General features: G+C 34.3%; 13 protein-coding genes across 13 annotated transcripts; 9 read left to right on the top strand and 4 right to left on the bottom strand.

Annotated features, from left to right (window-relative positions):
* Positions 1–89: 89 nt before the first annotated feature.
* Positions 90–1,848, top strand: BX664DRAFT_377398 (Leo1-like protein-domain-containing protein). The gene is made up of 4 exons (XM_051548771.1): positions 90–447; positions 521–701; positions 776–952; positions 1,056–1,848. Exons 1-4 carry the CDS (start codon positions 137–139, stop codon positions 1,839–1,841), a joined length of 1,455 nt encoding a protein of 484 aa, XP_051405146.1. The 5' UTR covers positions 90–136; the 3' UTR covers positions 1,842–1,848.
* Positions 1,849–2,107: 259 nt separating this feature from the next.
* BX664DRAFT_321619 (uncharacterized protein) lies at positions 2,108–2,969 on the top strand. The gene is made up of 3 exons (XM_051543325.1): positions 2,108–2,504; positions 2,624–2,707; positions 2,802–2,969. Exons 1-3 carry the CDS (start codon positions 2,145–2,147, stop codon positions 2,946–2,948), a joined length of 591 nt encoding a protein of 196 aa, XP_051405145.1. The 5' UTR covers positions 2,108–2,144; the 3' UTR covers positions 2,949–2,969.
* A 159-nt stretch (positions 2,970–3,128) lies between these two features.
* BX664DRAFT_255676 (uncharacterized protein) lies at positions 3,129–5,911 on the top strand (the record flags this gene model as incomplete). Its single annotated transcript, XM_051540425.1, has 5 exons — positions 3,129–3,456; positions 3,538–3,604; positions 3,703–3,781; positions 3,852–4,108; positions 4,201–5,911. The coding sequence occupies 5 exons, from the start codon at positions 3,129–3,131 to the stop codon at positions 5,909–5,911; spliced, it is 2,442 nt and encodes an 813-aa protein (XP_051405144.1).
* Positions 5,912–6,271: 360 nt separating this feature from the next.
* On the top strand, positions 6,272–7,482 carry BX664DRAFT_289726 (30S ribosomal protein S8e). Its single transcript, XM_051541852.1, has 3 exons — positions 6,272–6,288; positions 6,390–6,457; positions 6,526–7,482. Exons 1-3 carry the CDS (start codon positions 6,286–6,288, stop codon positions 7,235–7,237), a joined length of 783 nt encoding a protein of 260 aa, XP_051405143.1. The 5' UTR covers positions 6,272–6,285; the 3' UTR covers positions 7,238–7,482.
* Positions 7,483–9,176: 1,694 nt separating this feature from the next.
* On the bottom strand, positions 9,177–10,375 carry BX664DRAFT_382090 (uncharacterized protein). Its single transcript, XM_051549016.1, has 2 exons — positions 9,675–10,375; positions 9,177–9,594 (listed from the first exon to the last, which is right to left on the bottom strand). The coding sequence occupies exons 1-2, from the start codon at positions 10,356–10,358 to the stop codon at positions 9,322–9,324; spliced, it is 957 nt and encodes a 318-aa protein (XP_051405142.1). The 5' UTR covers positions 10,359–10,375; the 3' UTR covers positions 9,177–9,321.
* A 681-nt stretch (positions 10,376–11,056) lies between these two features.
* Positions 11,057–13,148, top strand: BX664DRAFT_321612 (uncharacterized protein). The gene is made up of 10 exons (XM_051543324.1): positions 11,057–11,280; positions 11,377–11,432; positions 11,513–11,626; positions 11,710–11,741; positions 11,804–12,072; positions 12,135–12,171; positions 12,237–12,327; positions 12,409–12,530; positions 12,589–12,806; positions 12,871–13,148. The coding sequence occupies exons 1-10, from the start codon at positions 11,171–11,173 to the stop codon at positions 13,136–13,138; spliced, it is 1,317 nt and encodes a 438-aa protein (XP_051405141.1). The 5' UTR covers positions 11,057–11,170; the 3' UTR covers positions 13,139–13,148.
* On the bottom strand, positions 13,133–15,159 carry BX664DRAFT_321608 (uncharacterized protein). Its single transcript, XM_051543323.1, has 6 exons — positions 14,918–15,159; positions 14,739–14,820; positions 14,367–14,670; positions 14,029–14,237; positions 13,827–13,924; positions 13,133–13,768 (listed from the first exon to the last, which is right to left on the bottom strand). The coding sequence occupies exons 1-6, from the start codon at positions 15,136–15,138 to the stop codon at positions 13,579–13,581; spliced, it is 1,104 nt and encodes a 367-aa protein (XP_051405140.1). The 5' UTR covers positions 15,139–15,159; the 3' UTR covers positions 13,133–13,578.
* A 202-nt stretch (positions 15,160–15,361) lies between these two features.
* On the top strand, positions 15,362–16,340 carry BX664DRAFT_321606 (40S ribosomal protein S5). Its single transcript, XM_051543322.1, has 3 exons — positions 15,362–15,395; positions 15,585–15,778; positions 15,872–16,340. The coding sequence occupies exons 2-3, from the start codon at positions 15,587–15,589 to the stop codon at positions 16,289–16,291; spliced, it is 612 nt and encodes a 203-aa protein (XP_051405139.1). The 5' UTR covers positions 15,362–15,395; positions 15,585–15,586; the 3' UTR covers positions 16,292–16,340.
* A 270-nt stretch (positions 16,341–16,610) lies between these two features.
* Positions 16,611–19,632, top strand: BX664DRAFT_354965 (uncharacterized protein). The gene is made up of 3 exons (XM_051547775.1): positions 16,611–16,723; positions 16,839–18,841; positions 18,917–19,632. Exons 2-3 carry the CDS (start codon positions 16,885–16,887, stop codon positions 19,303–19,305), a joined length of 2,346 nt encoding a protein of 781 aa, XP_051405138.1. The 5' UTR covers positions 16,611–16,723; positions 16,839–16,884; the 3' UTR covers positions 19,306–19,632.
* Positions 19,607–21,033, bottom strand: BX664DRAFT_321603 (ArgJ family protein). The gene has a single exon (XM_051543321.1). The coding sequence runs from the start codon at positions 20,996–20,998 to the stop codon at positions 19,643–19,645; it is 1,356 nt and encodes a 451-aa protein (XP_051405137.1). The 5' UTR covers positions 20,999–21,033; the 3' UTR covers positions 19,607–19,642.
* A 503-nt stretch (positions 21,034–21,536) lies between these two features.
* Positions 21,537–22,281, bottom strand: BX664DRAFT_321602 (DNA-directed RNA polymerase I, II, and III subunit RPABC5). The gene is made up of 3 exons (XM_051543320.1): positions 22,131–22,281; positions 21,973–22,067; positions 21,537–21,886 (listed from the first exon to the last, which is right to left on the bottom strand). Exons 1-3 carry the CDS (start codon positions 22,223–22,225, stop codon positions 21,852–21,854), a joined length of 225 nt encoding a protein of 74 aa, XP_051405136.1. The 5' UTR covers positions 22,226–22,281; the 3' UTR covers positions 21,537–21,851.
* A 1,165-nt stretch (positions 22,282–23,446) lies between these two features.
* On the top strand, positions 23,447–24,301 carry BX664DRAFT_254854 (uncharacterized protein; the record flags this gene model as incomplete). Its single annotated transcript, XM_051540389.1, has 2 exons — positions 23,447–23,984; positions 24,081–24,301. 2 exons carry the CDS (start codon positions 23,447–23,449, stop codon positions 24,299–24,301), a joined length of 759 nt encoding a protein of 252 aa, XP_051405135.1.
* An 871-nt stretch (positions 24,302–25,172) lies between these two features.
* On the top strand, positions 25,173–26,512 carry BX664DRAFT_289704 (uncharacterized protein). Its single transcript, XM_051541851.1, has 4 exons — positions 25,173–25,457; positions 25,534–25,799; positions 25,875–26,070; positions 26,146–26,512. Exons 1-4 carry the CDS (start codon positions 25,190–25,192, stop codon positions 26,439–26,441), a joined length of 1,026 nt encoding a protein of 341 aa, XP_051405134.1. The 5' UTR covers positions 25,173–25,189; the 3' UTR covers positions 26,442–26,512.
* Positions 26,513–27,382: the final 870 nt, after the last annotated feature.

Below are 27,382 nucleotides of genomic sequence, written 5' to 3'. Positions count from 1 at the left end.
CGGTGTTGGGATCAAACATGCGGTGACTCGTTTATCGAATTTATTTTACAACATTTCTTGTTGACTCTCCTCTCTTTCTCTTACCGACCTTTCAATTATCTACACTTTTCTAAATTACAACACTCATATATAAAAAATGTCAGACGATCAAGATTTTACAAATTTATTTGGTTCAGACGATGAAGCTTCTGATATTGATGACGGACGGTCTCAAACATCTCAACAAAGTCAAACCTCACCACAACCTCCATCTTTAACACAACGACCACAAACAACTGTTTCTGACAATGACGACGACGACGACGACTCGGACGCTGGTAGTGATGCTATTATGTATACTCGACAACAAAATACAGTAGACGATCTGTTTGGAAGCGAGGAAGAAGAAGAAGAAGAAGATATTGTAGCCAAACGACAACAACGACGATTACAAAAACGCGCAGAAAGGTAAAAACATCAAGTACTTTTGACATATAGTTTGGAGAAAAGAAAAAAAAATACTCATGGCTGCTTTTGATAGACATACTATATCCGATGTTGAAGAAGATGAATCTCGAGATCAACAACAAGAAGATGGAATTCTCTATGATGAAGAAGAAGAATTAGGCGAAGATGAATATGATATGGCTCGAAAACAGCAACGTGTGGAAGTGGAACTGAACATGCCAGCATTACCCATACCCAATAGTGAAGATGGAAAGGTAAGAAAATAGGATGATGAAAAATCAAGTTATATTAATCTTATGGGACTATTATTATTATTTTTTTTATTTAGTATTTTTTGGCCAAATTACCACGATTTTTGGATATCGACATGAAGCCATTTGATGCCAATACATTACAACTTGAAGTGGAAGAAGGAATGACCGAAGCTGAACAATTAGAATCCATCCGACAACAAGTAGAATCTACCATACGGTGGCGTCAACGATTTGATGAAAATGGAAATGAGGTATATAGATGAAGACTGTGGAAGATCATCGTTTGTATCTCATCCTTTTTTTTTATTATTATTATTATTATTATTATTATTATTTTGATTTTCTATTCTATAGAAAATAGAATCCAATGCTCATTTTGTGGATTGGGAGGATGGATCAAGATCACTGATGATTGGCCAAGAATGCTTTGACGTAGTGACCAAATCAATGAGTGGACAAGAATACACCTTTTTACTAGCACATCAGACCTCATCCGGCGTACTGGAGAGTCATACCCAATTCACCGATCATATGACCTTCCAACCAAGTCATGTACATAGTTTGACTCATCGACATCTGACGGCACATATTGCTGGCAAGCACGTCAAGAAAACAAGAACAAAAATGTTCTTTACGGATATGGACCCTGAAAAGCAAAAGCAAGAATTGGAAGCTCAAGAAAATGAACGATTACGTGCAGCCAAAAAACTAGAAAGTCAACGTCGACGTGCTGAATTACAATTTGACGATAGTGGGCGACATCAAGATTACGACTATGGCGAAGATGAAGAAAACATGGGTGGAGGACGTCGTCGTGGTAATGGTGTATCTTCTCGTGTTGGTGGTATACGTGATGAAGAACGAGGTACTACAGCTGGTGGTTATGTAGGTCGTGGCGATGCATATGATGAAGACTTTGTGGTGGATGATGAAGATTACGATGAAGAAGAAGAACGGGAACGCGAACAACGTTTAGCACAGGTCAAGCAAAGTGGTATGGATAGATATCGACGTCGACACTCGGATGAAGAAGAAGAGGAAGAGGAAGAAGAAGAAGAAATGGAAGAAGAAGAGGAAGAAGAAGAAGAAGTAGTAGTAAGGCGACACAAACGACGGCATGTAGAAAGTGATGATGAATAGAATAGTGTATATTTTTTTAATAGTTTAGTTTATTCTTTTTGATCTTCAATAAATCATTTTATACTATCTTTTTTTTTTTTTGTTGTTTTTGATCTTCAATAAATCATTTATACTATTTTTTTTTTTTTTTTGATTGAAATGTTTATTTTGTTTTGGTTTAACTTTTTCGATGGCGATTAGATTGTGCATTGACCTTCTATTCTCATGGATTTTGAAAGACCGGAAGTGGAAAAAGAAAAAAGAGTAAGCATCTTCCACTGATTTTATTTCTCTCTCTTTCCACAATTACATTTCTTTTATTATATGCTTTATAATTGTAAGATTCTTAGTATCGATCAATTACTGTTTATCACATGTGACATTTGTACAAGCAAAATCATACCAGTAGGACCAACCAGATCAACAGTACAACAAAGACAGCAAGCTGCAATAGGACCACCAGGCCAACTACAACAACAATTACAACTGGAAAGGAAACAACAACCCTATCAAGATGACATGAATTATTACTGCAATCGTTGTTTAACTCATCCTCCAAAACGATACCAGTTTTCCCTACGAATGACTGTTTTCTGCCCGAATCAAGATCATCCTTTGGAACTGGCCATGTATGACGCCAATGCTTCTCTTCTTTTTGGTTGTACTGCGTCTGACTATATCCAGGTAATATATTTTAAGTCATATTTTCTTTTCTCCATCCTTCACATATACGTATACAAAAAGAGTATTTTTTTTTTTGGCGGTTGTCTTTATTAATTTAAATATCAATATATGTATTATAGATGGTTAGAGAGGACAAATCGTTGGATGAACAACTGGAAGACTATTTGACTGAAGCGACATGGGATATCAAACTGAAAACAAAGGTAATGAGAAAGAGTAAATAATATGATGATGATATAAATAACATTGTATTGTATATTGACTTCTCCTTTTTGTTTCCACACCAAACGCTAATAGAAAAAGAAATCGCCAACTAATATCATAGAAACTATGACACCAATTCAAATCGATGGACCTACTGAATCTATTATACCCTTTTTACAAAATAGAAATACACATTCTTCAACTCTTAGATTAGATACATCCCTTTCTAAATTCTTTTGAATAAAAATCATAATATATCATTACCATACCATAATGACAGATTGAATTTTACTTGTTTCCTTTTTTGGTTTGGAAGTCAGCTTATAAAAAACAGGGTGAAGTATCGCCTGTTTTTCATTTTTCATTTTTTTTTTTCTTTCATTTTTTTTCAACTCATCCTACAACAAAAAGAAGAATAAGATGGATGACCTGCTTGACCTTAACTGGTCAGACAACAACTTTTCCCAACAACAGCAACGAAAACAACAACCGAAGCAATCGAATGATGTCTTTGCCGACCTGCTTTCTTTTTCTTCTTCAAAACCCAACACTGCACCTTCCCTCAATCAGCAGCGTCTCCAACAACAAGAACAACGACAACAGCAAACAACACTTATTCCTTCTTCTTCTTCTTCTTCTTCTCCTTCTATTACTCGTGTATCTGCTAACAACTCAATTTCATCATCTTCATCTACAACATCCAGTATAGCAACAACACCAAGACCATTACAACAACCACTTGCTCCAAGTCCAAAAATATCAAATAATATATCGTCTACAACAACATCAACAACAACAACAACAACAACAAATGCTCTTGACTCTTTAGATGAATTGCTGGATCCTTTTGGCAAGTCAAAGTCGAAACAACAATCTAATCTTCCATTGAATGCTTTGTAAGTTCCCACCAAAAAAAAAAAAAATCTAGGACTTGACGTTTTTCTAACCTTTCCTTTCATACCTACTTCGTTCTTTTTCTTCTTCATAATATTAGGCGATCCCAAACAGTAGAAACTGCTTCGAGTTCAGGTGCGAGTAGCCCATGGAATTTTGACTTATTATCTCCAGAAACTGTCAATGTAAGTGATAAAACCAACAAAGTCCAAAAATAGTATATTCATTTCTTTCTCCCCTTGTATTTAGACTTCCTCTGTTACTTCTTCCGTTGATCAATCTGATCATAACAACAACAACAATAATAATAATATACCATTGGATCCGTTCGATATGGATTCCTTGATGAACGTTACAAATACAGTTGATTCCAATCCATCATCCAGTGTCCCTATGGAATATGGTGAATATAATGATGACGATGATGATGATGATGAAAGCAATCCTCTAGGTCTTTTGGCACAACCTGTCAGCAAATCAATCAAGCATATTGTAAGTTACTATATGTTATCCTCTAGACATTCAACTTATTTGAGGTTTTGTTACTATAGGACAATTCGATTGATACACTTGAATCCAATGATGACTTGTCTCAAAGGTCATCCATTCCTGATCCAACAAAAAAATCCAATCAGAATAATAATGAACATGGTCGACAACAACAACAACAACAACAACAACAACAACATGATTCGCTTCTTGCGCAGCTGGTTGATATGGGATTTGGTGTGGAAGAATCTCAAGTTGCATTGGAAGCCAGCGGTAATATTGATTTACAATCGGCTATTGATCTCATAGTACAACAGACGGAAGCTCTAAGACGACAACAACATGACAACAAACAACAAAAGACTAATGTACAAGATAACGATGATGGAACCTCAACGCCTTCCTCAGCTACATCAGAAACTTCTTTCCAACAACAAAAAGAACGACTCGTCTCACAGGCAACTGAATTGGGTGGTTATTTTTACAAGAATGCTAGTCTCCTTGTGAAATCTGGAAAACAAAAAATATCAAAAGCCATGGAAGAATACAAAGTACAACAAACGCAACAACGACAAGGACGACCCAAGTGGATGACGGAAAGTAATAATGATGACGAATCTTGGTCAACAACAGATGGTGTTATCAATGATAGCAATGGGTCGGGCACTATGGAAAAGTTTGTTGACAGCGATGACGATAACGAAAATAGCAATGATAGGCCGGATAGACAAATGATTGAAAGGATGGAAGAGGAACGACGTCACCTGGAAGCTTTACGACGCAAACAACAAAAGGAACAAGAAAGACAACGCCAACAAAAACCTGTCTTTAGATCACGACTAGTAGCAGATGATGATGATGATGATGATGATAAGCAGTACATTTCCCCATCGCGACGACGACAGCCTCAACAACAACAGAAACAACAACAACAGAAACAAACTCCTTCAGCAATTAATGGAACAAGAACTGCACCTGCAACTAAACAACCTACTCGAACTATTGTTGAAGCCTCGCCTACTGTTCTAACATTAGTAACAGAATGTCGTCAGAAAGGAAACGAACTCTACAAACTGGGACAATTTGGGGATGCGGAAGTGGCCTATTCAGAAGCAATTGAACTATTACCTACTGGACACTATCATTCTATTCTTCTCAGTAACAACCGCGCTATGACAAGATTGAAAACGGGACATTACAAACAATGCATTGAAGATTGTGATATAGTTCTGGATATAGCTGGTGATATGGCAGAAGGAAATGTGATGACACAAGGTGGTATTGAAATCAATGCAAAAGATCAAATCATCAAGGCATTACATCGAAAATCAGAAGCTCTGGAACATATGGAAAAGTACTCACAAGCTTTAGCCACGTATGAAGAATTGACCAAATGGGAAGGGACTGGCAATATCAAGGTGAATCAAGCGTTGGCAAGATGTCGAAGAATTGTACACGGATCACCACCTGCAAAACCATCTCCAGCTAGGAAAAAAACACCTAAGATTGTTAATGATTATAGCGAGAGCAAGGCAGTATCAGCAATGCGAGCACAGGCGGCACAACAAGATGCGGATGATGCAGAAAGGTTGGCCAAGACAGATCAAGTGAACGAAAGAATAGCGAAATGGAAACAAGGCAAGGAAACAAATCTGCGGGCATTATTGGCAACTTTGGATACTTTACTATGGTCAGAAGCAAATTGGAAAAGTATTCAAATGAGTGAATTGATTCAACCCAAGAAATGCAAAATCAATTATCTCAAGGCTATTGGAAAAGTACATCCTGATAAGGTAATATATATATATATATATATATAGACAATAGATAGATTGTATTCTGATGATAATCTCTCTCTCTCTTATAGTTACCAGCAACTGTGACAGTAGAACAACGTATGATTGCTAGTGGCATATTTACTGTTCTCAATCAAGCATGGGATACTTTCAAGACAGAGAACAATTTGTAATACTCTTTTGGTTATTGGTTTGGTTTCCGATTCATTTTTATTGGCCATCCGGTGGCTTATTCCTCTGTCTCTTTTTTTTTTTTTTTTATACTCCCTTTTTTTTGGCTGTGACACCTTTATTCCCTTTTTTTTTTTTTTTTTTTTTTTTTTTTACTCCTCCACTTTTTTTTTATTTTCCATACCTTTTTTTTTCCTTTTTTTTCTTTATTACTTTTTGATCCATAGATGGTAAATATTATACATTCTACAAAATAAAATAAGAAAAGATGATTTAATATTTTATTTGACTTGATCTATAACACTCATTATTCTTTGTTTTTTTTTTGTAGCCTCAAAACGAGCATATTGAAGAACACATCAAACGACATGGTCGTCGTTTCGATCATGAAGAACGAAAGTAAGCATATACGGTGGAAAAAACAAGGATAAATGGATATTAATATATATTTTCTTTTTTTTTTGTAGACGTAAGAGGGAAGCACGTATGGCACACAAGAACTCTCAATTCGCACAAAAGGTTCATGGATTGCGGGCCAAACTTCACAACAAGAAACGACATGCGGAAAAGATTCAAATGAAGAAAGCCATCAAGCAACACGAAGAAAAGAATGCCAAGCAAAAATCGGCAGATGCTATTCCTGAAGGAGCCGTACCTACTTATCTATTGGATCGTGAAGGAGAAGATCGTGCCAAGGTATTATCCAATATGGTTAAGCAAAAGCGTAAGGAAAAGGCTGGTAAATGGGCAGTACCTCTCCCAGCTGTACGTGGTATGGCCGAAGATGAAATGTTCAAGGTGGTGAAAAGCGGAAAAAGCAAAACCAAGTCATGGAAACGTATGGTCACTAAAGCTACCTTTGTTGGTGATGGATTCACTCGAAAACCTCCAAAATACGAACGATTCATTCGACCTATGGGTTTACGATTCAAAAAGGCTCATGTTACTCATCCTGAACTCAAAGCTACTTTCCAATTACCCATTATTGGTGTTAAGAAAAATCCTCAATCTCCTCTGTATACTCAACTTGGTGTTATTACAAAAGGTACTGTCTTGGAAGTCAATGTATCTGAATTGGGTTTGGTCACAACTGGTGGTAAGGTTGTTTGGGGGAAATATGCTCAAGTTACAAACAATCCTGAAAATGATGGGTGTATCAATGCTGTATTATTAGTATAGTTTGTCCCTATTTTTTTTACATACATACATTTTTTTTTTATCTATTCCTTCTTCTTTTTTGTGTATTATTCTATTCTTTCATCATCATTAGTTGTCTTCTATTCGTTACCCTCATCATCACCTCTTTTTTTTTATTTATTTATTTATTATTGTTACATACATTATCATTTTATTATAGTTCATCATTCAATACACTTTTATTCAATAATAAATGACAGAATTGAAAAATAAGATGTTGCAAAAATAGGAAATAAAATATTGTAAAGGTAGAAAATAGATGACAAAAGAAAAAATCCAAATTGAATACAAGAAGAAGAGGAAGAAGAAGAAGAAGAAGAAGAAGAAGAAGAAGAAGAAGAAGAAGAAGAAGAAGAAGAAGAAGAAGAAGAAGAAGAAGAAGAAGAAGAAGAAGAAGAAAAGGAGTGACAGTACTGTTTTTTTCATAAGAATTGGCGGAGAGGAATAAATAATTTGCGTAATTGAATAATATGATTTGCGGGTGAAAAAAGTGTGATTTGCGTTGTATTGATTATACCAAAAAGAGAATATACAAAAAAAAAAAAAAAAAAAAAAGAATAGAAAGAGAAATATGATGAGTAAGTAGTCGTTTTTTTTTTTGATACTTACAACCGAAGTTTAAACGTCGCAGGTTTTTGCTACCCGGATTAAGCATATAGCTCAAGCATAGAAAGAAATGGAATAATGCTAGGCTTATGAATCTCCCCGCCGCAATCGTGCTCAACCTTTTCATTCATTGGAACGACGCACAGTTTCGAATCACTCTTGATAGCCAAGCTTCCAAATCCTTCTAGCCACCGAATATGATCCAAAATCATCTTTTTATTTTTCTCGCTGAAAAAGAAAAACAAAAAGACGATTTTGGATCATAGAATCACTAATTCAAAAGTATATATAAGGAGTTAGTTTCATTCTTCTTGTTGACCAAATAAAAAAAAAGGATCTTACCATAATATGATTTGTACGATAGATGATCAAATAATATATCAAGACAGTGTATGAATGTCAAATAAGAAAAGGATAAAGAAAAAGACAAAGAAATAAAGAAAGATCATGGAGGAGTATTTTATAGAAAATGATAAATTTTTTGCTGAGGATGCTAAGAATAAAAAGGGGTTGTTAATTCTTTCTTTGTTTTTCTTTTTTTTTTTTTTTTTATCAGTCATCGGATAATGATGGTGATTGATTTTCATTCATGATAGAAAAAAAGAAACAATGAAAAAAAGGAGCTTACTTTTTCTACAATAGTTTGGTTCTTTTTCATAGGGATGCTAAGAAACAAAAAGGGTATGTTCTTTTTATCACTCATCTGATGATGATTGCTTTTTATTTATTATAGGAAATAGTGATGCTAAACAAATAAAAGAAAGCTTCTATGGTAAGTTGGCTCTTTTTCATGGGATGTTAAGGATAAAAGGGGGTGTTCTTTATCAGTCATCGGATGATGATGATTGTTTTATTTACTATATAGGAAAAGGTAATGAAAAAAGATCTTGCCTTTTCTATAGAGGGTAGGTTCCTTTTCATGATGACGCTAAGAATAAAAGGAGCTGTCCTTTTTATCAATCGTCGGACGATTGTGATTGTTTTTCATTGATGATAGATAAAACAAACAAATTTTTACCTTTTCCACAATAGTTTGGTTCTTTTTCATAGGGATGCTAAGAATAGAAAGAGATGTAAATTATTATTATTTTTATCAGTCATCGGGTAATGATTGATTTGCATTGATTATAGAAAAAAGAGTGATGACAAACAATGCAAGAAAAAAGAACAGGTTTTGCTGTTGAGAACAACCAAATTATTGATTTAGCTATGACCATTAAGAAGACTATAATAAAGAACAAGAAAGCTTCTATTGATATCATCAATCATCAATCATCAATCATCAATCAATGTGTTTTGATATACTCAAGAGCGATATCTGAAAAAAGTGGTAATGAGACATCCACTTTGGCAAAGACCGATATTTTATTTATAACATAACTATTTTCTCGTGACCCGACAAGAAATTTTGAATCAATTAATTAATCTATCTACAAACTGTATCTAATCTATATAAAATACTAATTGTAATCAAACAAATGCCCAAAAGCATAATCCACGTTGTGTTCAGTCATCCATTTTTTCAACATGACCAAATCACTATGATTTCGAAATTTGCCCGAGGTATCAAACTTGAGTTCCTGCATATTCTTGAATTTTCGAATGGTTTGATTGAATGTATCCATATTATCACATTCAAATCGTTCTTGATATTTAGTCGAAATCTTTTTATGTCCAGCTGGAATATCTGCCCATGAGATGGTCTTGATATCGTTAATGAAAGATGCCACCGACTTGTAATAAAAAAAAAAAAAAGTGAGTTCAATGAATTCGATTCAAAACATCATAATCATTGCTTTTTTATTCCATTTACCTTTTCTGTTCCTTCCAAACAAAGCATGCCTGGTTTTCCACTCATCAAAATGCCAGTGATATCATAATTGGGTGCCCAAGAGACAATATGACCTCTTTTTTCCTTGGTATATATCATGGGTAACCAAAGCCATTCACGGATACATTTGACAGGACCAGCTGATTCTTGTTGTTGTTGTTGCTGTTGTTGTTGTCGTTGCTGTTGAGTATATGCTTCTAGAATAGGTGCCGCTATAGTTGATAATTCGTCTAGAACCATCATAATCAGAGATGCACGGTCATCTTTGTCGATATGTTCTTTATAATGCTTTTTCCAGTGGGCGTCAAAAAGAGCTGATAACTGTTCATGGAGGGATCGATGTAACCAGGGGCTCTGTTGCGTCGTCGAAATCTTCATGTCACATCGTTGTGGTTCAGTTAGCCATATCATGATATCGACCACCAAGATCAAAGGAGTTTCATCGTTGTCGTCTGCGAGATGGATACTGACTTGGAAAGAAATGGTATGTTCTTTGATATTATCGAGTCTATCTTGTAAAGTACATGCTTCACGATATTCAACCAGTTCGTCGTATAAAAGCTGGTCGCTCTTGTTACGGAATCGGAATTCATCCCCATAATATACAGACTGGATCAGTTCAATGGTTTCTATGGCATGTCCAAGTGAAGATTCTGTCACGAACATGCTTGGATGTTCAGATCAAAAAACAAAAAAAAAAAAAAAAAAAAAAAAAAAGAAAAGAAAAGAAAAGAGCAACTAAAAAAAAATGGCGGGAAACAAAAGGGAAATAGTTCAAATAGAGCAGATGAAGAGTGATTCGAATTCTAACACACACACACACATACACAGATGTCACATACACTCACACTTTCTCACTTAATTGGTCAAGGTAGGATTCTTTTGAAATTAACAAGAAGAAATCATTGGCTTCAATGACCCTGTGATATTCTACTGATTTTTACAAAACAAAGGTTTTTTCATAAGCAATACCAAAGGAATCCACTGCATCTACTATAATGATCATCTCCTCACATAATAGAAAAAAAAAGCATGGGATGAATAAGGAAACGGAAACCCTGAACACATCTCAACACCAGTCCGGATAAAAATAATACTTTGTTCTATAAAAGAGAACAAGGATGACTTCCGAAAAAATCGTCTATTGTTTGATGAGACTGTTTAGAAGCATTTATATCTATATATATTTGTCATGATCAAAATATAGATTCCTTGTTTATTTTATTATTATCCTTTTGTTCATTTTTATTTTATGAACATCCTCCTTTTTGTTGTCAAGTTGTCCTCATGGCGTGGCGGAAATTCAATAGAGTTCAAAAGCAAGCCGAAAAAAATGAAAAAAAGATTTTCCTACCAGAAAAAGGGTTCAACTCCCTTTCTTTTATATATAACACCCTCTCTTCTTCTTCTTCTTCTTCTTTTTTTTCTTTTTTTTCTATTTTTTTATTTTTCCATATATATCAATACATAGTTTACTCATGAAGGAACTTGACAATAATGAAAAGGACACAACTCAACTAGGCATCATTGGGGCTGGTGGTATGGGTAGATTTTACGCGCAACGATTATCAGCTGCTGGCTGGAAACAGTAAAGTTGAGATATATATTTATCAAGCTTTTGATCTTTCTGTTTTTATATTATATATTTATTCGCTTTTTTTGTTTTGTTTTGTGATCTATATAGAGTATTCGTTTGTGATTTACCTGAAAAATATGAAGCTCTCAAGGAAGAATACAAAGGTAAGAGTAAATTGACTTGACAGGAACAGAATATATATTCAAGGATACACGAATTTTATATATTCTTTTCTTTTATATAGATAGCGACATCAAAGTGTTACCTGATGGTTACCATATCTCGAGACGATGCGATTGGATCATGTATGCTGTAGAAGCTGAACATATTGAAGCTGTTGTGGCAAAATATGGACCTGGTAAAGCAAACGTTAATAGAAGAGAGCTATACATAGAAATAAAACATGACTTATATTCTATTTGTTTGTTTATTTCTTTTTAGCAACCAAGATAGATGCCATTGTTGCAGGCCAAGTAATACAAAAAAATTATACCCTGAAAAAAGAAATGAACTAAATTGTATTTATTGATAATAGACATCTGTCAAACAACCTGAAGTGAATGCTTTTATCAAACATTTACCATCTGATGTTCATATTATATCTTGTCACTCTATGCATGGCCCTGGTGTTAACCCTAAAGGACAACCACTGGTGGTAACTCGCGCTCGAGCCACAGATGATAAATATGAATTGGTGCTACGTATTTTGTCATGTTTTGAATCCAATATGGTACATCTCTCTGCTGAAGAACATGATCGAATCACAGCTGATACTCAGGCAGTTACTCATGCTGCTTTCTTAAGGTAAAATAATAATGATGATGATGGTAGCGATGACTAACTTTTATATATATATATATATATAGTATGGGAAGTGCATGGAAAGCAAATAATCAATTCCCAGTAAGTTGAGATAAAATCAAATAAAAGGATAAATGACTGTAATGATTTTATATATATTTATATAGTGGTTGATTCCTCATTTTGTCGGTGGAATCGAAAATGTTAAAGTGAATGTGGCATTACGTATCTATAGTAATAAATGGCACGTTTATGCAGGTAAAAAAAAAAAAGATTACGGTAGGGGTCGATCGATACTTATGATACTTTTATTATTGTTATTATTCTTATTATTATTAGGTCTTGCTATTATGAACCCAATTGCCAAGATTCAAATTGCTCAATATGCTCGTTCTGTTGCGGATCTATTCAAACTTATGATACAAGAAAAGGAAACTGAATTCCGTGCCAGGATCCAAGCGGTAAAGCGAAAAAAAAAGAAAAAAAGAAGCAAGATACTAACGTTTTTATTTTGCATAGGCCAATGCATTTGTATTTGGTGGATTACAAAAAGATCATGTGCCTATCTTATTATCAGATGAAATTCTTGATGAATTTTCATTATCCAAGATGCCCAAGGAAAAACGTGAACCTAACTCTCATTTATCTTTGTTAGCCATGGTGGATTGTTGGTATACTTTAGGTTTGAATCCTTATGAACATATGGTTTGTCAAACACCCTTATTCCGATTATGGATGTAAGTGACAACAAAGAACTAATTAAGGGGAAAGCTAGAATTAATCTTTTTTTTTTCTTGATAGGGGTATTACTGAATATCTATATCGAAGTGAACATATGTTAGAAGATGCTATTCAAGCAGCATTATACCGAAAAGAAATTCGACCTGATGATATGGAATTTGTTACCTGTGCACGTGGATGGGCTGAATGCGTAGAATTAGGTAGTATGGATGGATATGAAAAACGGTTTTCTGGCACTGCCTCCTTCTTTCAAGATCGATTTGCTGAAAGTAACGTGGTGGGGAACAAGATGATTGCCATGATCTCAAAGAATGTGGAAAAAATTTAGTCTAGTCTTATCAGTTAATCTATATAGAAATCAAATAAAATGTTTCTTTTTATAGTATTTGGTATTCTTCTTTATATATTTATATTGTAAACAGTTTATTGTAAAAGATAACAAAAAAAACAATAGATACATGTCAAAATAAATAAAAAAAAAATTCAGGGTATGAAAAAAAAAAAAATAGGTACTGGCCATTAAACAGCTACAGAAGGTTCAATAGAGCATCGGTTATTGCATGAGTATAGTTTTTCGGATTTATCATCTTGAACAATCATATTCGTTGTTGTTGTTGCCAATGATGGTTGATGAGGTTGACTAAAGATAATTTGTTTCATTTCTTGATTAGCTCTATCAGGATGATTTACATAATCGATTCTACAAAAAGATAAGAATGATGAGATTATTTTTTTTTTTTTATGATTGATATTAATATGGAAACAGACTTACTTTGTTCGATGAGTGAATTGATAATCACCATTTTCCAGCATAGAGAAGAATCGTGGAGTCCATTGTGTACCATTCTTTTCCCGTTCCTGACGTAATTGACGTTGAGAATGTTCAATAGCAGTTTTCGCAGCGGTGGCACCATCCAAATCATTTGTTTTCAATCCTTTTGTCACCCCAGACCATAATCTATCATAATGAATAGAAAATATTCAGTATATTCAATCATTTTTCATTTTATTATTACCTTCTTGATTCATTTTCTTCTTGATTTTCCTCAGGTTCCACTATCTTTGGATGTATCACTGCCCCTTTGACTGTGAACAGCGGTTCCTTAACTTTGTTCTATAAGCCCAACCAAAAACAATTGCCCCATGATCACATACAAAAAAAGAAAAGGAAAATTATTAATGTATATATACTATGATAATGATGATCCTTTCTTTTACCTTGACAGATTTGATAAAAAGTTCACTTGTCCAAGTACCAGAGATTTCATATAATAATTCTCCAGTCGATGCTTTCTTAATCTTACCCACAACTGCATGGTATTGTCCAGAGAAGAATCCTTTGGTTTTGAAGTCCAGCTCCGCAATCAAATCACTGGTAACACATTTCACAGTACATTGATCCCCCAATTCCATCAACATCTTTCCAACTTAAAAAAAAAAAAGATGGGAAGGAGGAGAAGAATGAATAGGGGAGGGACAGAAAGAAAACAAGAAAGAAAGAGGGAGGTTAATGCATCAATTATTCTATAGATATTCTCTTTTTATTTTTGACTTACATAAAACACCCCTAGCATAAACATTTGGATTGGTGATTTCATAAGTTTCATTATGATGCTTAGCAAAAGTAAGACGAGAATAACCACACATGATAGTAGCAGCACTATTACCAAGGAATCGAGCTTTAGGTCTAGCTTCACCATCAATAATGATACCATGTTCAGGATTTGCATAATGATAAGCCGATACAGGAGGATGATGAGATACTTGTTCTGCAATATAGTAAGCTTGAGATCCATCTTTGAATTCATATCGACATCTAAAAAATTCTCCAAGAATAGGATTGTATGGTTTTTTCACACCCTAACAAAAAAAAAAATATAGAATTAAACTATTAAATATATATATATATAAAAATAATATATAATTACCTTTGGTTTAATATGCCATCCAGATAAAAAGTATTTCACCACAGCAACAAATCTTTCCGTTGGATCGGATAAAACAGAAGCTCTATTATATATTTATGATAATAAATAATAATAATAATAATATCAGTAAGAAATATAATGTATAATGTATTAAATATATTAAATATATTTTAACTTACTGTTCAGCTAATTCAGGATGAGCCATAAAGTCAGTAATCTTTTCCAACATACTTCTTGGTTCCAATACAAAGGTAGGTAAAGTAACTCTTGATAAATCCATATCTTTACTAAGTTGTTTGATAATACCCATCAATATACTTCTTGAACCTTCTTCTAATACTTCAGTATTTTCAGCATCGTCCGTTGGGATATCACACACATCAGAGTTTTTTCTATTCATTGCACAAAAAAAAAAAAAAAAGATGGGGGAATATATGTATAAAAGAGAAAAGAAAAATTAAATAAATGGAAAGAAAAGAAGGAAAACTAACAAAAAAAAAAAAATCAGATCCTAAAAAAAGTGGATAACGCCGGAAAGAGAAAAGGGGAGATCGAGTGGTTTGCATTCCGACCGAACCATTCATTGGTTAGTTGGTCGAAATATATCGTGTGTCCACACTTTTTTTTTTTTTTTCCTTCCTCTTTACAAAATTCAAGGTAAATGATCTATACCATTCATCCATCCATCCATCCATCCATCCTATCTTCTTTTTAATTGATTTTCTTTATATAAACGATTCAAAGAAATTCATATACACATTCGATATCATTATAATATATACATACAGATAAACTTCGATATTGACCTATAGAAATCTTCTTTTTTTTTTATATCTTTATATATAGTCATGGTTGCTTTGAACTTACCTGCTGACGTCTTGGCCAGCGCTGATGGCTCTCGCAAGCTTTTCAACAAGTGGTCTTATGAAGATGTTGAAGTTAAGGATATCTCTCTCCAAGATTACATCCAAGTCCGTCAACATGTGTACTTGCCCCACACTGCTGGTCGTTTTGCTGCTAAGCGTTTCCGTAAGGCTCAAGTAAGTTATAAATAATTTAATATATATATATATATATATATTATATGATATTGATTCCTTATGTTATTATAATTACTATTTATTTATTATTAGTGCCCTATTGTCGAACGTTTGACCAACTCCCTTATGATGCACGGTCGTAACAACGGTAAGAAGTTGTTGGCTGCTCGTATTGTTCAACATGCCTTTGAAATCATCAACTTGTTGACCGACCAAAACCCCGTCCAAGTCCTCGTCGATGCTATCATCAACACTGGTCCTCGTGAAGACTCTACTCGTATTGGTTCTCAAGGTACTGTCCGTCGTCAAGCTGTCGATGTTTCTCCTCTCCGTCGTGTCAACCAATCCATCGCTCTTCTCACCACTGGTACTCGTGAAGCTGCTTTCCGTAACGTCAAGACCATTGCTGAATGCCTCGCTGATGAATTGATCAACGCTGCCAAGGGATCTTCCAACTCTTACGCCATCAAGAAGAAGGATGAACTTGAACGTGTTGCCAAGTCTAACCGATAAATATCTTTTACATATTTATCATTCATTTTGTATACAATTTTTTGCCCAGTTTTTTTTGATATTTACAAATAAAAAACCGTTTTTCCAATAAAATGTATGCTTGAAGGAAAGGGGGTAAAATGATAATGGTTAAATGGTGATATTTAGGTGAACTGATGATGGATAATAACGGGTATGGTGATGATGAACTTTTTATCAATGGACAATGGGCGCAGTTTCAAAGTGAAGCTTACAAGGTTCAAAGATTTCTGCTTTTCTTTTTTTTTTTTTTTCTTTATTCTTTTTTTCCGTTTTTTTTTTTTTTTTTTTTTTTCTTTTTCTATCTATTTCTTCACCTCTTCAGTTTCTTTGGCATCTTCCAAATGAACCATTGAATACTGGTTTATTTTGACATTTTATTTACTTGTACTGTTAACAAGAAAAACAACACATGTAAAGCGAATCATATATATGAATATAGCAAAAGACCTTCTCTTTTTTAGATCCTAGTTAACCTTTTTTTTTTTTTTTTTTTTTTTTTTTTTTTTACTGACACTTATTTTGATAGTACTTTTCTTCAAAGCAATAAAAAATAGAAATATAGTCTGGATGCGATGCCAAAACCTACCAACCGTGGAAAGATACATCCGGAAACTTCCTTCCATTCAAAACCATCTCGTACCCCTCTGACTACTGACGACGACAATATTATTATACGCTGTCCATGCGGTTATAAAGAAGATGATGACTTTACTATCCAATGCCAAAAATGTCTTACCTGGCAACATGGCAATTGTATGAACGTTACCTCTCAGCATCTTCCTCGACAATATATCTGCGGCTCTTGTATATATCAAGAAGGTGATCCAATGGCTACTGAGACTACGACTGCAATATCAACAATTCCATTACGACAACAACAACAACAACAAGAAAAAGAAGAGCATTCAACAATAGACATACAACAACGAGAACAACAACAACTTGCTGTCAAACAGAATAAAATACATCACCTGGGCAAAAAACTATTCGGCAAAAAATATACAAAAGGCGACCTTCGGGATATTTCCAAAAATGTATTTACAACTGACACAACAACAATCAAGCAAGAACTTCCGTTATCCAATAAAAGGCAATCGCTGAAACGACGTTCAATACTCTATGATGATGATTTGAAAAACAATAATGAAGATAGTGAAGATGATGATGAAATAGTTACCCCGTATGACTATTCTACAACTTCAACCCGAACAAGAACCAAATTTGAACAGATTTCTCGAAATATTATAAAGTCCAAACTGGTGAAACAAACAATGAAAAGAGCTTATGATCAATGGCAAATAAACGGTATTCATACTGATATGGTTACAAATATGGATTCTTCGACATTAGCCCCCTCCATCCCAAAGGTATCTGTACATCCTATTTGGAAATCTCTTTTGGGTAGAACGAACAACAAAAACGATCCCTCTGTCCGCAATGGTGTATTTGCTGAAATCCATGTACCTGAACAACGATTTTTGATGGAAATCAATGGTGAAATCTCTATCAAATCTGATTATAAGAATGATACTACTTCCCTGTATCAGTTATTACATACACCTGAAGATAAGATGTTCTTTTATCCTTCTCTGGACTTGATGATTGATGCTAGATGTTGTGGAAACGATTCTCGATTTGTACGGCGCTCATGTTACCCAAATGCTAGGACAAAGTGTATCAATTTACCCAACAACAAGGACGATCAAACTGTGCATCTTGGTTTGTTTACTATGGAAGATATTGACAAAGGTGAAGAAATATCTATTGGTTGGGAATGGTTACAAGGATCTGTTATATGGGATATTTTCAACTTTTGGAAAAAACAACAACAACATCAAAAACAACAGCAACAACAATTTTTTATTATGGATAACACCAAAAATCAACAATTGAAGAAGATGTTAGCTGTATTCCAAGAAGAATTTAGCGAATGTGCCTGCCAAGATAAGGATCAATGCTTTGTGGAATACCTCAAGCAAATCTGCTCGAAAACCACCAAAAAGGAAAAACAACGACAACAACGAAGACAACGAACGAATAGCAGTAGTGAGATTAAATCGGATGATATTACCACTATCCAACAACAACGACGATCTAAAGATAATATATCGACAATATCACCTTCCTCCTCATCCCAATATGATGAACATCAACAACAGCGAATTTCCAAGACCATTGGGGCAAATAAGCGTCGACGTAGCAAAAAGAGTCATGCAGATATTGCAACAACTAGTGTGGCCGCCAAAAATGATCTCTTCTTCGCCTCTTTACCAAGTTCGCAATCAACAAATCCTGTTCAACATCACAAATATTCTATACCACCATTAGCACATGTTACAACAAAAGTGGAAGAAAAGAAAACAATCGAATCACCAATACAACTTAACAAACAAGAACAAAGCTTACCAACTGGCAGATTACCATGCAAGAAGGCTTGGATGAAGGCTTATTTGGCAGAAACCGCAAATTCACGACCATCAACACTACCTTTTGAAAGTACACTTGATCGAAAAAAGAGTATGACTGATGGTAAACTTGACAAACAAAAAAAAAATATCTTTGTAGAATGTGATTAACACTTTTTTTCCCGGTTTTTTTTATTAGACTTTTGGAATGACGAACACACTACTTTAATAAAATCACCTGGTCCAACAAAATCATCATCGATTAGTGGGATGGAAAAAGATGAGGATCATACTGCAATAACAAAAGATTTAGTGATAAATGACAGTTCAACTACTCTCAATACCGTAGATTATAGTGATGATCCAATCACAGCGATGACAGCAACCACTACTATTATTTCAACATCAAAATCAACAACATCAACTATGTTTACCAACTCGGCGGAATCTTCATTACTCAACAAAGACCACGGATTAGATCTCACAACACCTGCAGCCAAACCTGTCAAGGCCAAATTATCTCTTCAACAATATTTATCCATGCATAAGTTATCAAATAGCAACGACAGTAAACTTCCTTCAAGATGACGATCCTATTGACCTTTCCTTATCCCTTAGTATACAATTAAAAAAAAAAACTCAATACATACACATTCTACTTCCTCCCTCTCTTCCTCTGTATATATAGTTCCATTTTATATTCTACTCCTTGATTCTCTTGTATATTTTAATTTTTTTTTTTTTCCTTTCAAAAACCTGAATTTTTTCTTCTAATAATTATTTCGATTAAAGACAGTATCATATTATATTATTTCGATTGAAGACATATTATTTGTATTGATTAGTGTACAATTTCGATCTACTTTTCGTATTTTTTTATTCATACTATGATGTTTCAAAAAAAAAAAAAAAAAAAAAACTATGACTAGGAACGATAATCCGCATTGATAGTGACATATTCATGACTGAGATCACACGTCCAAAACTTGGCATCACTAGATCCCAAACCCAAGTCAACTTCGATCCATAAATCTTCCATCTTGAGAATTTCCAATGCACGGACTTCATCCACAACTTCGGGTTCACCTTTGATCATCAGCGGTAAGGGCTTGGAACCATCACTAGGTATAAATGTCACACTGACTTTGGTAGGATCCACGGTAACACCACTGTGTCCCAAACTTGCACAAATACGACCCCAATTAGCATCTTGTCCATAAAGAGCAGTCTTGACGAGTTTGGAGGTTGAGATATGAGAAGCCGCCTTTTTTGCAGATTCAAAGGATTCACCATTCTTGACATGGATAGTGACGAATTTTGTCGCGCCTTCACCATCACGCACCACCAATTGAGCCAATTCAGCAGCAAAATCAGTCAGACGATCACGGAATAATAGATAGGAAGGATGGGTTTCATCATCAATGATCACACCACTAGCACCATTTGCCAAGACAGAGATAGTATCGTTGGTACTCATATCCCCATCAATGCTGATAGCGTTGAAGCTCCGATCAACTGCATAAGTCAAAGCCTTTTGTAATAATCCAGGCGCAACATGAGCATCCGTGACCACAAAACCAAGCAACGTCGCCATATTGGGATGAATCATACCAGCACCTTTCGCAATACCCGCCATGCTGAACGTACCATTGTTAACCTTGAAAGAACCAGACAATAACTTGGGGAAAGTATCCGTCGTCATAAATGCCTCTGCCGCTTTGATCCAACCTTGATCATGATCTGCTGATAAGACTTGGTAAGCCTGTCGAATTCCAGGTTCTAGTTTGTCCATGTTGAGTTGTTGTCCAATAACCCCTGTTGACATTACTAAGGCCGAGTTGACATGACCTGTCAATTCATCCATCACTCCACGCATCCTTTGAGCATTCACCATACCTTGAGCTCCCGTCACTGCATTGGCACATCCAGAATTCGTCACTACGCCATAAATGTTCTGGTGATCATTGTCTTGAAGTGTTTGCTTGCTGACCATGACAGGAGCTGCCTTGAATGCATTTGTCGTGAACACCGCCGCCGCTGAACATGGCCGTTCAGATACCACCAATGCCACATCCTTGTTGCCATTCTTCTTAATCCCACACGCTACACCAGACGCTCGGAAGCCTTGAGGATATGTACCCGTCTTGGCAATAAACGATTGCTTTCGTGCACTAAGATGGCTATACCCTTGACTACTGTACCATAATCGTTGTCTGCCCAATGTCATCCATGTTGCCGTCGTTGATGTACTATGAGCTGAAAAACGTGTGAGAATAATCATGTTGATTGACTTGAGGTATCAAACTTAAAAAAAAAAAAAAAGAAAAGAAAAGAAAAGAAGAGAAATCTTAAAAAAAAAAAAAAAAAAAAAAAAAGGAAAGAAGAGAAATTTAAAAAAGAAAAAGGTGGAGATAAAAAATTAACGTTGGGAGAAAAAATGACTCATCGGTTTGATAAAGACACCAAAAAAGGCAAGTCCAGTATCCAAAGAGTAAAAAAAAAAAAAAAAAAAAAAAAAAAAAGAAGTATGCGCTATTTGCATTATAATCACTCGGTCATACAAAAGAATATTCACTTGTCATCGATAGTTTTGATTCTACACAGCGTTTAATACTTTAATATCTCATCTTGTACGTAGAATAGAAGAAGATAATGTCTCGTCGATCCTTTTTTTTAGGAGGAAATGTCGAGATACTGCTGTATATGGAATGATTTCTCTTTTAAATCTATTCCAGTCTTTTCGTTTGACTATAGCTCTATTTGTAGCTTTTATTTGATTATCACAGTATCATTCGTAAAACAAATCATCCATAATGTATCCTAGGTTAAGTTCTGTTGTAACTTTTTCACGGTTCCTAACATGAACAATATCATCATCATTGGCAGAACTATTCATATAAACAATTCCGTCCCATTTTCATGTATAAAGAGTATTTTTATTGTCACAATGTATATGTATATAAATCAAATATAAAATAGACAGTATCGTGAATGCTGAATGATAAGTTCATATGTAAAAAAAAAAAAAAAAAGGAAATGCGAATTCGTCAAAGAGAGAGAAGTATGTTCCGATGGGTAAGAGATATAGAATGTAAATGAGTAATGTATAAAATCAAAATAAAATAGAGGGTGTTCTATGCGCGGCTACGATCTCGACTACGTTCCAAAGCTATATAGAAGAAAGAAAGAAAGAAAAAATCAATGTTTGTCCATCAGGAGTTATTGCTATTTTTTTTTCTCACAATGTTCACTTACGATTATAATGTAAAAGTTTTTCGATCAGATCAACATGAGTAAGTACCATACGTCTACAACAATAACGCTTCAATCCAAGAGCATCCAGTGCTTCACTATAATATCAAATAAGAGTTATTATAAAGTTGATGTTTATATAACTTCTTGTCTTCATTTACCCTTCAGTGTATTCAGCTTGTAATAAGGACAAGTAGTTATCCCATTTATTACCAATGACCTTGCCACAAGAGAAACAGCGAACAGGAATAATCATGATATCGAAATTGTTATAGTGAAGCTGATATACAAAACAAGAAAAAGAAAAAAAAAAAAAGAAGGTAAAAACAGTTTTTTTTTTCCTTTTTCTTTCAAAACCCTGTCACGCCTTTCCTATTTCAAAGGCCGTTTTCCATATTTGGATGTTCGATGACATTTTCCTCCAAGATGAAAGAGTCATATTATTACAATGCTGCGCCCTATTGATCTAATATAAAATGAGGCGTTCCTCTTTTCTTTTCTTTTTTTTTTTTAATTCTTTCATCTTTTCTTTATCACTTTATCAAAAAAAAAAAAACCAGTATCAATGGAAACATTACAAGGAGAAAGTGTTACATTTGGTGATATGATCCTCATCGGAGATGGTCAAGATAGATACTTAACAGTAAAAACACCTGAAGATACAGAAATGACCTTTCAACCATATGATGAAACAGGTAAATCTCAAAAACTTCTTGTTTGTGGTAGTGGATCAGACAAAGATCATTTTTATTTGACATTCAAATATGCTCGAGGATTTCTACATGTGGATGATACTACATCCAAGGCTAAAAATGGTGCTCCTTGGACAGAAAAAACTATTTTTGATGTTCCACTTTTGAAAAAGTCACTTGGTGTTGACTCTCTTACATTTCATATAAAGAATGATGAATAGAAGAAAAATAGCCCCCGTGAGAAATTATGTGATTCAGTACCCGACTGTAATATTGAAATCAAATAAAAACCCACTCTTTTTTTTTTTTTCTCTTTCTCTTTTTCTTTTTCTTTCTTTCTTGTATATTCATATACTTGTTTTTTTTTTGTATCATACATTATGCGACCTTTCTCATTAGCAACAAAACGACTGGATCAAGTTTTTCGACCAATGATGGCACGACAGGTAAATTAAAAAAAAAAGAATCCTTGTCATATATAATGTGTTCTTATTCAATTTGAATATTCTTTCTCTTAAAAACTAAGGTTCGTTGCTTGTCCACACCTGTGCAAAACAATTTTGTGAAAATAGTTGAAGTAGGTCCTCGTGATGGTCTTCAAAATGAAAAACAACTTATTCCTGCTGAAACCAAAATTGAACTTATTGAACGATTGGCTAATGTTGGTTTACCTGTGGTAGAAGTCACTAGTTTTGTTAGTCCCAAGTGGGTACCTCAGGTATATACATATATATATATGGAACAATCGAAAACTCTCAACCTTTTTTTTTTTTTTTTTTTTTTAGATGGGTGACAATAAACAAGTATTTACATCCATTACCAAGAAACCTGGGGTCGGATATCCAGTGTTAACACCTAATCGTCGAGGATTAGATGGTGCGATTGAAGCTGGTGCAAAGGAAGTGGCTATGTTTACAGCAGTGACCGAATCATTCAATCAAAAGAATACCAATTGTTCTACCGATGAAGCTATCCGACGATTAGCAGAAGTGGCCAAGCATGCTTTGGACCAAAATATTCGCGTTCGAGGTTATGTTTCCTGTGTGGTGGGTTGTCCTTATGAAGGCTCTGTAGATCCTGTCAAGGTAGCTGATATGGCTCAACGATTATATGAAGCTGGATGTTATGAAATAAGTTTGGGGGATACTATTGGTGTGGGTACTGCTGGTTCGATGGCTAGAATGTTGGATCATGTATTGAAGGTTGTTCCTGCTGAAGCTTTAGCTGTACATTGTCATGACACTTATGGTCAAGCCTTGGCAAATATCTTGAAATCTTTGGAATATGGCATTCGTGTAGTGGATAGCTCAGTAGCTGGTCTGGGTAATTTTTTTTTTTTTATATTTATTATTATTCTTTTTTTTTTTTTTTTTTTTTTAGTTTGGTGAATTAAAATGATTCATTTTTTTTTTTAAATAGGTGGTTGTCCTTATGCTCCTGGTGCCAAAGGAAATGTTGCTACTGAAGACGTAGTGTACATGTTGAATGGACTCGGATACAAGACTAATGTAAATCTGGATCAACTTGTGGATGTCGGTAACTGGATCTCTGACAAACTTGGACGTGAAACCAATTCTAGAGCTGGTGCTGCTTTGACGGTGGCTCGTCTTAGAAAGGCTGCCTTGGATTCAAAATTATAGATAGATTAATTGTATAGGATCATCAGTTGAAACGTTATTCATTTGAAATAAAAATGTTTCTTCATTATTGATTATATTTTTTTTTTAATAATTGAAGCAAAACTTGAGTTTTTTAGAGTACTCTTCCGTGAAGGTTGAAAATATCAATTAGGATGATAGAGATGACGATATGGACGATCTATCTTTTTTTTTTTTAATTTACCTATATGTCAAACTGACAGTCTATCAATTTCATAAGGTAAAGTGGAAAATAATGGGTTGTTTGATGTTCTGGTTCAATCTGGTGTGATGATGGTGATTTCTGAGCGAGAAAGGGAAAGGCAAAGTTTTTTGTAAGCTTGTATGCAGGAAAAAAAAAATGAATGGATTTTTGGATTTTACAGCCAAAAATTTCAAATTCCTCAGCCAAACTTTGGCTGTAAAAATAAATCGTCGAGGGTACATCAGGCATTTTTTTGAAAAATCAATGAAATCCTTTTAGTGCTTATTGCACATTAGGTGACAAAGTAAGCGACAAAACGATGTTAGATGATATTAGGCTACTTTTTTGAGAGGAATCTAGTGATGGTAATTGTGGTGGATGATGATCATTATTGAATGAGAGATGATGATATTGACATTGTATCTTTTAATTTATTCTATAAATTGAGAAGTAAGATATGAATTATTATTAAGGCAAATGAAATAGAATGATCTACTATATGTTCAGTATAAATTTGGTGCGGTGAATGATCATCTCTGAGCGAACTACAAAAGTATAAAGAGGTACATGTCTACTCTTGGAAGGTTGCGGAAATTGAAATGCCCCATTTCAACAAAAGAGAAAAAAAATATCTTTCCTTTTTTTTCTCTTTTCTCTTTACATGATATTGTTTGATCCATGCTTCGATGGCAAGAATCAAGAATGAGCCAAAAGAAGATATCATTCCTTTACCTATTAGTGTTACTGGCAGTAGTGGCATAACTCATTGGTACCTTAGTTGGAAAAATTGGCTTTTTTCTCGTCCTTCTCGACCTACTGGTATTTATGTAGATTTTGGCAAGTTTGTTTGGATTCAGCAAGAAGACCATCAATTATATCAACAAGGTTACTTTGGAAAAGGCACTCTTTCTAGAAGCGATCCTACTTGGTATTCTCGTCTGCAACAAGCTCATTGTTAGTAACAATTAAAAAAAAAAAAGACTCCAATGGAATATCATTAGATTAATATACATATGTTTTTTTTTCCTAGCTCAACAACAAATGGCACCAGAACAAGTGACGGCAGCAAGAAGGAAGCAAAGAAAGCAGCAACGCAGAATGAAAGCTCAAGGACAAAGCGTATCTTTTTCGGTTAATCAACCAGTGGATGAATCCGAGAGTTTTGTGGATGATCAACGATCATTGCAGCAATTAGCAGATTGGACTCAAATGGAAAATCAAGAATGCTTTCAGTTAGATCTATTTGAAGCTTTCTTTTTAGTATATGGAATTGATGTATTAGATATTCAGGATAAGGTATATAAGTAGACAAAGGAAGAAGAGGAAGAACAAAAAAAGTACTAATATGAACCTCTTTTTGGACGGATGCAGGAACAACGACTATTAAGTATTGAAGACTGTTGGAATTTATTTAGCCATGCGTTTTCATGTCAACTTCAACCGTGGTGTCAACCTCCCTTAGGAACATCATCAATGAATATGTATGCTGTGAATTACATTGCCTATCACTATTATCGCAGTCAAGGTTGGGTTCCAAAGGATGGATTGAAATTTGGTGTCAATTTTGGTAAGTAATAAATAAGGGATCATCATACATATTGACTCTTCCTTTTTTTTTTTTTTTTTTTTTTTTTGATAAAAGTACTCTACCAATTAGGACCGAAATATCGACATGCAGAATTTGCTGTTTTAGTTATACCATGCATCATGTCAACAACAGAACATCATCACAAGCAACAACAAGACATACTTTATAATTGGACTCATCTTCTCCGCATTAACCGTATTTGTAGTCAAGTGAAAAAGACACTTGTCCTATGCTATGTGACTCTTCCTCCATCTGATATTTGCGATACCTGGCATCTTTCTATTATGAACCACTGTACTGTTAGACAAGTCATTTTGAAACGATGGTCTCCTGAAAGCAATCGTGATTGATTAGACCACAGAAAATGTTGTCAGTGATATTATTATCAAATAAAAAATAAAAATCATGCGTACGTCTGAGTTCTATTATTATTTTATTTATTTACTTCTTGTTTCTTTTGTTTTTTCTCACCTTCTCTTTTTCTTTCTCTTCTCCTGTTTCCTTCCTGTCTCTTTTGTCTCTTTTTTTTTTTTCCTCCTCATTACAACAATGATACATTATTTGGTCTCTCCTTTCTTTAGTTTACATATAAATACGTTATTTTATTTCTACAACAATAAAGATAACTATCTGTTATCTTTGGTCAACAATCACTTTTACATTGTTTTATTCCTTCTACAACAAACAACTAATACATTCCCGTAAGCATTTATATAGTTACTTCTGTTTTCTGTCTGTCTCTCTGTTTACTGATATTATACCATTTTTCCTGTCGTGTTCATGACAGATAGTATTTTTTTTTCTTTTTACCTACATTCTTTAGTCTTTAGTTTACTCTTTGGATGATTTTTATTTATTTATTTAACCAATAAAGTCTGCCAAAAGAACAAGATGCCATCAACAGGGCAAAAACTGGGACAGCACGATGATATAAGGGAATCGACAGATATGGAAACCGAACTGGCATCTTTTGGTTATGTGAAAAACGAATTGAAAAACGTAATATACTACTTGTAAACTGATAGTACTGTATATATTCAATAAAGTCGTATTCCCTCAATAAAGTTTTTTTTTTTTTTTTTTTTTTTTTTTTTTTTTTTTTTTTTTTTTAATAAGAAAAATTCATTTTTGTACTCTTGGATTTTTTAATATACTTTATTTCATCGATCATCTGAATAGAAAATAATCAAGCTGACCTTTTATTTTTATATTTCAGATGATCCGTTTTGAATAGCGAAAAAAAAAATAGTTCTTTAGAATGTAAATAGACCATCAAATGAAAATAAAATAA

Source organism: Halteromyces radiatus (genome assembly GCF_025201355.1).
Source record: "Halteromyces radiatus strain CBS 162.75 chromosome Unknown BX664scaffold_1, whole genome shotgun sequence".
In the NCBI taxonomy this organism is placed as follows: Eukaryota; Fungi; Mucoromycota; class Mucoromycetes; order Mucorales; family Cunninghamellaceae; genus Halteromyces; species Halteromyces radiatus.
The sequence above is the reverse complement of the archived record's forward strand: the minus strand, read 5'-3'. Positions and strand labels throughout refer to the sequence as shown.

Bases quoted from the DNA above. Each gene is read 5' to 3' on its own strand.
- BX664DRAFT_321602 (XM_051543320.1), bottom strand. From the start codon at position 22,225: ATGATTATTCCTGTTCGCTGTTTCTCTTGTGGCAAGGTCATTGGTAAT. The intron at 22,068-22,130 runs GTAAATGAAGAC...TTGATATTATAG, and splicing joins CAAGCTGAATACACTGAAGG to TGAAGCACTGGATGCTCTTG. The intron at 21,887-21,972 runs GTAAGTGAACAT...TCTTCTATATAG, and splicing joins AAAACTTTTACATTATAATC to CTTTGGAACGTAGTCGAGAT.
- BX664DRAFT_289704 (XM_051541851.1), top strand. From the start codon at position 25,190: ATGGCAAGAATCAAGAATGAGCCAAAAGAAGATATCATTCCTTTACCT. The intron at 25,458-25,533 runs GTTAGTAACAAT...TTTTTTTCCTAG, and splicing joins TCGTCTGCAACAAGCTCATT to CTCAACAACAAATGGCACCA. The intron at 26,071-26,145 runs GTAAGTAATAAA...TTTTGATAAAAG, and splicing joins GAAATTTGGTGTCAATTTTG to TACTCTACCAATTAGGACCG.
- BX664DRAFT_321608 (XM_051543323.1), bottom strand. From the start codon at position 15,138: ATGAATAGAAAAAACTCTGATGTGTGTGATATCCCAACGGACGATGCT. The intron at 14,821-14,917 runs GTAAGTTAAAAT...AATATATAATAG, and splicing joins CATCCTGAATTAGCTGAACA to AGCTTCTGTTTTATCCGATC. The intron at 14,238-14,366 runs GTAAGTCAAAAA...TTTTTTTTTAAG, and splicing joins TTATGCTAGGGGTGTTTTAT to TTGGAAAGATGTTGATGGAA.
- BX664DRAFT_289726 (XM_051541852.1), top strand. The intron at 6,458-6,525 runs GTAAGCATATAC...TTTTTTTTGTAG, and splicing joins TTCGATCATGAAGAACGAAA to ACGTAAGAGGGAAGCACGTA.
- BX664DRAFT_321603 (XM_051543321.1), bottom strand. From the start codon at position 20,998: ATGATTATTCTCACACGTTTTTCAGCTCATAGTACATCAACGACGGCA.
- BX664DRAFT_354965 (XM_051547775.1), top strand. From the start codon at position 16,885: ATGCCAAAACCTACCAACCGTGGAAAGATACATCCGGAAACTTCCTTC. The intron at 18,842-18,916 runs GTAAACTTGACA...TTTTTTTATTAG, and splicing joins AAAAAAGAGTATGACTGATG to ACTTTTGGAATGACGAACAC.
- BX664DRAFT_377398 (XM_051548771.1), top strand. From the start codon at position 137: ATGTCAGACGATCAAGATTTTACAAATTTATTTGGTTCAGACGATGAA. The intron at 448-520 runs GTAAAAACATCA...TGCTTTTGATAG, and splicing joins TTACAAAAACGCGCAGAAAG to ACATACTATATCCGATGTTG. The intron at 953-1,055 runs GTATATAGATGA...TCTATTCTATAG, and splicing joins TTGATGAAAATGGAAATGAG to AAAATAGAATCCAATGCTCA.
- BX664DRAFT_382090 (XM_051549016.1), bottom strand. From the start codon at position 10,358: ATGTTCGTGACAGAATCTTCACTTGGACATGCCATAGAAACCATTGAA. The intron at 9,595-9,674 runs GTAAATGGAATA...TTTTATTACAAG, and splicing joins GTTTGGAAGGAACAGAAAAG to TCGGTGGCATCTTTCATTAA.
- BX664DRAFT_321612 (XM_051543324.1), top strand. From the start codon at position 11,171: ATGAAGGAACTTGACAATAATGAAAAGGACACAACTCAACTAGGCATC. The intron at 11,742-11,803 runs GTAATACAAAAA...TATTGATAATAG, and splicing joins ATGCCATTGTTGCAGGCCAA to ACATCTGTCAAACAACCTGA. The intron at 12,328-12,408 runs GTAAAAAAAAAA...TATTATTATTAG, and splicing joins TAAATGGCACGTTTATGCAG to GTCTTGCTATTATGAACCCA.
- BX664DRAFT_321619 (XM_051543325.1), top strand. From the start codon at position 2,145: ATGCTTTATAATTGTAAGATTCTTAGTATCGATCAATTACTGTTTATC. The intron at 2,505-2,623 runs GTAATATATTTT...TATGTATTATAG, and splicing joins CTGCGTCTGACTATATCCAG to ATGGTTAGAGAGGACAAATC. The intron at 2,708-2,801 runs GTAATGAGAAAG...AAACGCTAATAG, and splicing joins ATATCAAACTGAAAACAAAG to AAAAAGAAATCGCCAACTAA.
- BX664DRAFT_321606 (XM_051543322.1), top strand. From the start codon at position 15,587: ATGGTTGCTTTGAACTTACCTGCTGACGTCTTGGCCAGCGCTGATGGC. The intron at 15,779-15,871 runs GTAAGTTATAAA...ATTTATTATTAG, and splicing joins AGCGTTTCCGTAAGGCTCAA to TGCCCTATTGTCGAACGTTT.